The 9122-nt window shown below is 51.9% G+C and overlaps 1 protein-coding gene across 1 annotated transcript in view; it reads left to right on the top strand.

Annotated features, from left to right (window-relative positions):
• Positions 1-966: 966 nt before the first annotated feature.
• Positions 967-9122, top strand: part of PTCHD2 (patched domain containing 2) — a gene marked incomplete at its 3' end in the record, with an annotated part of 17021 nt that continues 8865 nt past the window's right edge. Inside the window, exons 1-8 of the mRNA XM_010018362.1 lie at positions 967-1894; positions 3132-3351; positions 4753-4889; positions 5297-5431; positions 5638-5798; positions 6172-6311; positions 7099-7244; positions 8689-8850. Coding sequence (XP_010016664.1) covers positions 967-1894; positions 3132-3351; positions 4753-4889; positions 5297-5431; positions 5638-5798; positions 6172-6311; positions 7099-7244; positions 8689-8850 — 2029 coding nt within the window. The remainder of the gene's footprint in view (positions 1895-3131; positions 3352-4752; positions 4890-5296; positions 5432-5637; positions 5799-6171; positions 6312-7098; positions 7245-8688; positions 8851-9122) is intronic.

Genomic DNA, 9122 nt, shown 5'->3' with positions numbered 1-9122 from the left:
GATGCAAGTCCTGTTAAAATAGAAACACTGTTTAGGAACAATGCTGGTAAATTGCTTCTGGCCTGTGTGTAAATTGGTTGCAGCTATCAGGGTCAAGTAACAAACTGAATCTGCTCATTCATCCATGAGTGGGGGCTACTGGCTTTGCTTCCCTGCAGAGGGGAGCACCTCCTGGGGAGTCTCTCTTGCTTTCCTCCCAAGTGTGGGCTGATCAGGGAGAGTTTTCCCCCTCCTCATTCCATGGGTGCAGTAACAGCTTTTGCTTCTGGCTTGTTCCATAACGACTTGGAAAACCCATTCCATAAACAATGTCTGAAAGGGGTGGAAGGGAAGCAGGATTGTTCAGCCCTTTCCCTTCCCACACTGGCAGTGGATAGCCCCTCAGGGACTGGAGCAGGGTCACAGCGAGTTCTCTGTGGAGGCTGGTATGTGTGAGTGCACGCACACTGATGTGTCTGTGTGTGCACGTGTGCCTTTGTGGGAAGGATGAACACAGCTACAAGTAGCTGGGGGGAAAGTTATTGTCAGTTTTAAGGTGAGGAAGATGGGGTCCCTTGCATTTGTCATCTGGTAGCATGGATTGCGCCTGGGCCTGAGAACCAGGTTAGCTAATTAAATGTTCCTGCTGCTGCAGTCTGAGCAGCACACTGTGAATTGCCTGCTGTCTCCATGCCTGGTGTTCCTGGAGCACAGCACTGAGCTCTGCGGCTGTAGTTTGAACTCCTCTCCCTGGTTCCTCTGCCAGGCAGGGGGTGGGATGCCCCGAGCCTGTTCTTTCAGTGGCTGTAGCAAAGCTATGAGGTTCAGAAGGAGTCATGCTCTGCTGAGAGCTGGAGTGTGCTTCCTTCCCCAGCTCTGCTGCTGAGACCCTTTGGCAACTGCTTTGGGCTCATGGCTGTGCCTGGGGACACCCATTGCTGCGCCTTGCTGACTGCTCTTCTCTACCCCTTTGTGCAGGCACTGGACATGGACACAGAGGATGACCCCTTGTTACAGGATGCGTGGCTAGAGGAGGAAGATGAAGAGGTAGCCTTCAGCTCACGGAAGAGGCGTGAGGGTGCTCTGTTGTGTGGGAGAAGCCCCTGCAGAGTCAGGCCCCTGCGTGTCACTCTGCCTGTGTCTGGCTTCTGGAATATTGTTGGATGGGTGTTTACCAACCCCTACTGTGCTGGCTCCATCCTTTTCCTGGGCTGTGCCATCCCTGCTGTGCTTGCTGTTGTCATGTTCCTCCACTACCCAGCCCTGGATATTGACATCTCCTACAATGCTTTTGAGATCCGCAACCACGAGTCCTCGCAGCGCTTCGATGCCCTCGCCCTGGCCCTCAAGTCCCAGTTTGGGTCGTGGGGCAGGAACCGCCGGGACCTGGCTGACTTCACCTCCGAAACCCTGCAGAGGCTCATCTTTGAGCAGCTCCAGCAGCTTCACCTCAATGCTTCCCACCTCGGGGTCAGTGCGCGGGTCAAGCGCAGCGCCCCACAGGGCAGGACGAGCTCCCCTAAGCCCCATGGCCACCTCAACCCAGGAAACAGGACTTCCCGGACTGGGAGGGGTGCCCCACGCTGGGACTACTCCAGCACTTACATCAGTGCCAACACGCAGACTCATGCCCACTGGCGCATTGAGCTCATCTTTCTGGCCAGGGGGGACTCTGAAAACAACATCTTCACCACCGAGCGCCTGGTCACCATCCATGAGGTTGAGCGTAAGATCATGGATCACCCTCGCTTCCGGGAGTTCTGCTGGAAGCCCCATGAGGTCTTGAAGGACCTGCCCCTGGGCTCCTACTCCTACTGCTCCCCTCCCAGCTCCCTCATGACCTACTTCTTCCCCACTGAGAGAGGAGGGAAGATTTACTATGATGGCATGGGACAAGACCTTGCTGACATACAAGGTGAGCTGAGGGCTGTGGGTGAGGGCTGGCATGTTTAAAGCATGTGTCTCCAGCTAAGAGGGGTGACTGCCTTGTGCAGAGAGGAAGATGCTGCTGTGCTGTGCCTTGAGAAATCATCTGTTCTGTACTAAGGGCCCCTTTCAACCCTTTCAGTGAAGTCCCTGCAGTTTTGTCATGGGTCACACAGGCCCCAATAGAGCAAGAGGGACAAATGAGAGGGAAGTGCTGCATTGTAGAGATGACTTCTACTGACCCTTGTCCCCTGTAAATGACAAGGGGACGTGTCAGGTTTTGGACAGACAATAGGGACGAGCTTTCCTGCACCACAGAGCAGATGAAAGAGGTCTGTGGGCTGCTCTGGAGCTTGAAAGGCAGCTTGTGAGTCACCAGCTGGAAAGGTTCCTATAAGAAGAGGAGGAGGAAGGTCCTGTCTGCTCCCAGCTCCATACCCTGTTCTGTCTCCCTCTATCAGAGCAGAGGCTCTGGATGGTGAAAAAGAGGTGAATCATGAGGAGTCTGTGGGTGTGATGTGGCTGTAGGATGAAGCCTCCATCTGTCTCCCAAGCACAGGCTGCAGATGACAGTTATCCAGGAGCCACATAGGGAGCAGGCAAGGAATTAACTCCGTCTGCTTCAGTGTGAGTAACAGTTCTGCTACCAAAACAGGAAAGAGCATAGTTTCTGGGGTTTTCTGGTGTGAACCTAGAGGAGTTTGGATTTTAGGGGTAGACAGGCAGTGTCTCTTGCTCAGAGCTAGCTGAGTGCCTCCATCTCTGCATCCCTCACACCATCAGATGGCAGAGGTACCAGGTCACAGCAGAGCCAGGACTCCTCATCTTCCATGGGTAGTATTTAGTTCTTGTGCTTCCCAAGAAGCACACTGCTTGATGGAGCAAGTATCATGCCAGTGAACAAGAGCTAAGTGCATCCAGCAGTGGGAGTGTCGATGGGGATGTGTGCATTGCTGCTTGGGGGAGTTGTGGTTCAGATCGGAGTCGGGTGGAAGATGTGTCCCTGATGGGGAAACTGCATGTAGGCAGCATCGTAAGCAGAGGTGGAACGTGAGTCTTTGCAATACAGCTTTCCCCAGCCCTCCTTGCTCTGTGCAAGGCAGCAGAAGTCAACATCATGCTGACAGACAGGATCACTCCCAGTCTCCCTTTGTCACACTAGGCCCTGTGCCTTGCCGAGTGAACTAAACAGGACCTAACCAAAGTGGTGCTGCTTTCTCCTGCAGGATCCCTGGAGCTGGCCATGACCCACCCTGAATTCTACTGGTACGTGGATGAGAGCTTGTCTGCTGAGAACATGAAGAGCTCGCTGCTGCGGAGCGAAATCCTCTTTGGAGCACCGCTGCCAAACTACTACTCGGTGGAGGACCGCTGGGAGGAGCAGCGCCGCAAGTTCCAGAGCTTCGTCATCACCTACGTGGCCATGCTGGCCAAGCAGTCCACGAGGTGAGGCTGTGTGCACACAGGGCAGGCCGGGCTGGGAGGGGGTGAGAACAGGGAAAGGCAGAGGATGGTGCTTTCTGGAATAGGCCCTCCAAGGTGTAAAAGCTCTGTCTTGAGGTTTACGCAGCCACGCTCTGCTCTGGTAGCCATGCAGCATCCAGCCGCAGCTGGAAGGCTCTAGGCACGGGAGGCTTGGCATGTCAGCTCAGGCTGCTGGTCAGGCTCAAGCAGTGGCCATGGCATAAAGCTCCATATGAAGGAGAAAAAGCAGCTCTTTGAAGTCGGGCTCAGGCACAGTGATGCGGGTGAGGGTGGGGAGCATATGGCAGAAAACCACTCATCTGCTTCACTTTAATGCCACTTCCTACTGCAGCAACATGCCAAAGACATCAATAGAGACAATGAAAGGGAGCCAAAGATCGGATCCAGTTCCTGCCTTTCCACTCAGCCCCTGTCTAGCATTGGATCTGTTTGCTTCCATCTCACCAGTCCAATTCACTGGCTCTAACAGAGCTGCTGCTTTGCTTTCCTGGTCTGAATTTGGCCTCAGCTGGTCTGATGCAGGAGGTGAAATGGTCCTTAGTCAAGGCATCAACCTGTGGATCCAGTGCTGCTTTTGCTCATGTCAGTGTAATTCCTTCCAGAAGTGTTTTCTTTTTGTACAGAGATGGGGGGGCAGGTTCAGGTCAGGATAAGTTTCAGGAAATGCAGGGGTTTCACCCGTATGACTTTGAAGAGAGCTTTGCTCAGTGCTTGTGGGAGGCAGATGGTAAAATAGAGCTAAAAGGAATAAACGAGTAGCCCAGTATCCAGATAGCTGAGGGAAGGCAGTGACTCCCAGTGTCAGTGCACCTTCTTATTCTCCAGCTCTCTGCTGCTCTGAATCCCAATAGCTCCCGGAATGAAGGGATATGGATCTTCAAAAGCAGAGTGAAATGCAGCCAGCCCTTGTCATCCCTGGAAGCAGGCAGCTACAGTGTTCTCAGCAATGGGCTGGCAGAGTGGGCTGCAGTTATGGGAAGCCAGAAGGGAATTGGGGCCAAGGCTTAGTTCTGAAGCTGGGATTCCTGATAGCCTCCTATGGTGCAGCGTTATTGTACTCCTGGTGAAATTATCTTGGATTACTTCCGCTCAGCGCCAGCTTCCAGAAGCAGAAGCTGGTAAATCACATGGTTTCTGATAAGCTCTCACTCTGCCTGCATCTGCTGGTTATTACCTTTGTGCTTAATATAATGAGCAGTGATTAAGATTCCAGATGGAATTGGCTTTGGAGGCTTCAGGAGCTGTCTGTTAGTGCCAAACACCCACCATGCACTGGAAGCATGCTTTAAATGCCCTCACTCTGCTCCCTGTACACTCAACTCTTCCTATTCCTCTTCCTTCCTTCATATCTTCCCACTTTAGCAAAGTCCAGGTGCTGTATGGGGGGACGGACTTGTTTGACTATGAAGTGAGGAGGACTTTCAACAATGACATGTTGCTGGCTTTCATCAGCAGTAGCTGCATAGCTGTCCTGGTCTACATCCTCACCTCCTGCTCAGGTAGGCTGTAGCCACGGCTGCCCTGCTGTCACACAGATCCAGATGTGCTGTGACTCCCTGTGTCTGTGCAAGCCTCAGAGGCTCCAATGCCCTCACACCAGCCGGGCTCTGTGGCACAGAAGCATGCAGAAAGACATGCAGGTCTGATTCTCCAGAGCAGCGATTAGGGGGCAGGGTGGGAGGAAGGCTCACCAGGAGTAAAATTTCCATCTTACTAATGCTGGTGTAAAGCTGATGTAATTTCATGGATGGGCCTCATGGGAAGCAGTACTCTTGCAGCCCTGAGCTATTCTGTCACCAACACACTCCTGGGAACCAGTATCCCAACAGGGCAGGTGAGAGGTGTCTGTACTCCCAGGGGGTGGCTGGTGGTACTGTATTTTTACCATGTTCCTTTTCTCCTGTAGTGTTCCTGTCATTCTTTGGCATTGCCAGTATTGGGCTAAGCTGCCTAGTGGCTCTGTTCCTGTACCACGTCGTGTTTGGGATCCAGTACCTGGGCATACTCAATGGTGTGGCTGCCTTTGTCATTGTGGGGATTGGTAAGCACATCCTTACTCAAAACCTCCCTGTGCTGCCTTGCCATAGCTCCTGCCTGCAGGTGGTGGTGGCAAATGCAGATTGAATTTTCAAGCCCTTTCTCTCCATTACCTGTAAGTGAAATACTTGCAGGTCAGATGTTGAGAGGATCTTTAGCATGTGTCCCTACTGTGAGCAGAGCATCACAATCTTCCACCTCTTTTCCCAGGGGTTGATGATGTCTTTGTTTTCATCAACACCTACCGCCAAGCCACCCACCTCAAGGACCTGCGGCTGCGCATGATCCACACCATCCAGACAGCAGGGAAGGCCACCTTCTTCACATCCCTGACCACGGCTGCAGCATATGCTGCCAACATCTTCTCTCAGGTACACTGCAGCTTTGGATTTGGGGCCTTATGTTTCTGCCAGAGGCCCTAATAGAGAGGGGAGCTGCCACCACCATATTTCTAACCTCTCCTCCAACACAGGGCTTACTTGCCCTAGAGGGCTGTCCTTTACCTGCTCTAAGGCAGTGGACACTCTCTCTGTATCAGCATTGAAGGCAATTTTTCCTGTGCCACTGATCTAACAGGATCTAGTGGCTGTCAGGCTCCAGCTCAGCTCTTTACCTACCAGCTTTGCCAACTACCACAGCTGACGTCTGTATGTGCTATTCTCATGTTCCTCTAGATATCTCTTTCTAGCCTGGTGGTTCTCCAGGTGTCCTGCCCCAGCTGATCCATGTTCTCTCTTCGTGTAGATCCCAGCCGTGCATGACTTTGGACTCTTCATGTCGCTGATTGTGTCCTGTTGCTGGGTAGCTGTGCTCTTCACCATGCCAGCTGCTCTTGGAATATGGACCCTTTATGTGTCCCCGCTAGAGAGCTCCTGCCAAACCAGGTGAGCTCTGGAGCCTCCCTGTGTGGATGGGATGCTGTTGTGGAACTCGTGGCCCAGGCTGTGCAAATCTTGCCCATGCTCTCAGTTACCCTCACCCCTCTCGGGCAGCTTGGCTTTACCGTTCCCTGCTAGTCACTAACAGAAGAGAAATGTAACTTCTGCCGCTCCAGAATGGAGCAGAATGGAAGGACCAGGTCCCAGTCTCTCTTTCCCCCAGTTGTACACACATGTGCCTCCCAGGAGCCAGACTCTGCACTGCCAGCCATACTTCTTCATTGAAGCTATGGAGTATTAGAGCCATTTGTGTCCTCAGGGCACTTACTGCACAGTAAGTACGTCTCCTCAAGCTGCAGAGACACAAGCCCTGCAAGGCAGAGAGATCAACATTGCTCCTGACTGAGCACAGGCAGGGCATGCAGATTTGTACTTGGAAGTCAGCATATTTCCCCTTCCCCTGCTCCTTAGCACTGCAGATGACGTGGCCTGATTTAATTCATTAGCAAGGAGAGGAACTGCTGAAACTGACATCACTCAGCACCCAGTGTTGATGGCTCAGCCCTCCTCTGTGTAACCAACCCAGCCTGCTACTACTTTGCCATAGCAGCTCAGCCCCTGACCTCTCAGCAATTAACAATGGAAATGGCTCATGGCAGTGCCTGTTGTTTCCTGAAGTAATCAGAGCAGGCTGCTGCTCCTCTCCGTGTCACTGGAGGAACCCACTGGTAACTCTTTGCAGGCTGTGTGGCTTGAAACTCATGCCTTTGTTTCCTTCCCTGCTCCAATCCAGCTGTAATCAGAAGTGCACCAAGAAGAGTGCCTTGCACCTGGCTGAAGATCTCTTCATTGCCTCAGAGGCCACCTCCAAAGCAGGCAGAGAGACACTTCCCTATCTTGATGATGACATCCCACTGCTCAGTGTGGAAGAGGAGCCTGGTATGTACCTGCTGTACCTTCATAGGGACCACACTGCCCTGTTCATCCTGCAGTTCTTCCTGTCCATGCTTCAGTTTCCCTACTTTTTAAGATGGAGATTGTGCTGTTACAGGAGGTTGAGGGGTCACTAATGGCTGTAAGTTGCTTTGAGATTTTCAGTGGGTGTTGATACCTGCTTTCTAATTACTTTGTTAATCCTCTTGGATCTAATGCGGATTGTACTTCCCAGCTGAAATCACTGATTGTGACATGGATATAGCCATGAAACATCTACTCCGTAGTACCAGGACAGTTCACCTTTGAGTAAGGAGTTTTTCCCTCTTCCCTGCCATTCAAAGCACTGCATTTGGGAAGCAGGAGAGAGAATACTTTGTTCTCCAGCATCACCTCCTCAGGTCATCTCCTCAGTCACAGCAAGAAGGTGCAGTTACTTGCCTGAGACTACATAAACAATCTAGAAAAAAAGCCTAGAAGTTCCCTGTACGTTGTTAGCAGGAGATAATCCTTCTAGCCCTGATCAAAGATAAAGGTGCTTAAAAGGCCATGCTCTGTACTTGGCTTTTAAAACTTGCTGGGATCTCTTCCTTTTAAAACACCCAGCAGAAGTGGTCTGGGCAGTGAGTAGCTTTCAGGCCTAGGGGCAAACTGGAACTGGAAGCAAATAAATCAACAGCTGAGAGCCCATCAATCCCACAGCGGTGTGTGGAGCCCCTCCCTGCAGAGCAGGCTCTGAGCTGCCTTTAGGACGCAGACAGCAAAGCTTTGGCTCTGTGCTGCAAGAGCTGCCTCCTTAGTATGCCAGAGCCATGTGCAATGGTAATGTATGGAAATAATCCCTTCCTCTCCCTTGAGCAGAGTCAACAGCAGGATGCTTCTCTCCAGGGGCTCCTGGGCATCAGGTAACTTGTGCAGTAGTAAAGCAGCTTGTTCCAGTTGGTGACCAAGCATGGTTTGTGGGTCAGCCATACAGCATGCCAGGCACACTGAGCCTGCTACAGCAAGTGCCCGCTTCTCACCTGCAGAGCATCCCTGAGCTGAAGACATCAGATAGGGGCCAGGCTGCTGTCAGGAAGAGGTTAGCTGTGTGTAATTAGCTGTAAGACACACTTCATGGCACAGGGACAAACTTTGCTTGGCCCGAGAAACATGCAATGTCTCTGTGACCTTATGGGCAACGTCAGTGGGATCTGGCAGCGGAAGAACAGCCTGAAGTGTAGGCTTTGGACTGAGCTATGGATTTAGAAGTGTAGTTATCACATGCAGTGACTCAACAAGGATGCTTCTTGTGGCAGTCACTGCCTCTGCCTGGGTCTTACTCCACGTCTTTAGCTTGAGTGAGTTGTACAGCACCTTGCAAAAGATGCTCTAAAGGAGAACAGAAAGCTATGAGAGACACTCATGACACTGAGCACTGAGACTACCTTTGATTTCTCTCTCTTTCTAGTTTCCCTGGAAATGGGGGATGTCCCCTTAGTATCTGTGATGCCAGAAAATCTGCAGCTCCCTGCAGAGAAGAGCAACCGGGGCCACTTGATAACTCGTCTGCAGGAGCTGCTGGAACAGTGGGTGCTGTGGTCTGCAGTGAAGAGGAGATGGGTGATTGTGGGTAAGGAAGGAGTGGGGTATTCCATCTGCATAGATTCTAGAGGATTTAACAGCATCTCAGTCAGTCCCTAAGCCTTGACTATTAGTGACAAGAGATTGAGAAAAGGGACACAGTAGTTGGCTTCTAGCTCAGTGGAAGAGTGTCCCAAGAACAGTCAGTCCCTAAGGGAACTGCATGAGGAACTCTGACACTTTCCATCCCTCTCTTTGCAGGCAGATCTGACATGGCACGCCCTGATGCGGTTTTTCCAGGCATGGCAGCCCAGCTGCCAG

This window comes from Nestor notabilis, unplaced genomic scaffold (genome assembly GCF_000696875.1).
Source record: "Nestor notabilis isolate BGI_N333 unplaced genomic scaffold, ASM69687v1 scaffold24677, whole genome shotgun sequence".
Lineage (NCBI taxonomy): Eukaryota > Metazoa > Chordata > Aves > Psittaciformes > Psittacidae > Nestor > Nestor notabilis.
The sequence above is the reverse complement of the archived record's forward strand: the minus strand, read 5'-3'. Positions and strand labels throughout refer to the sequence as shown.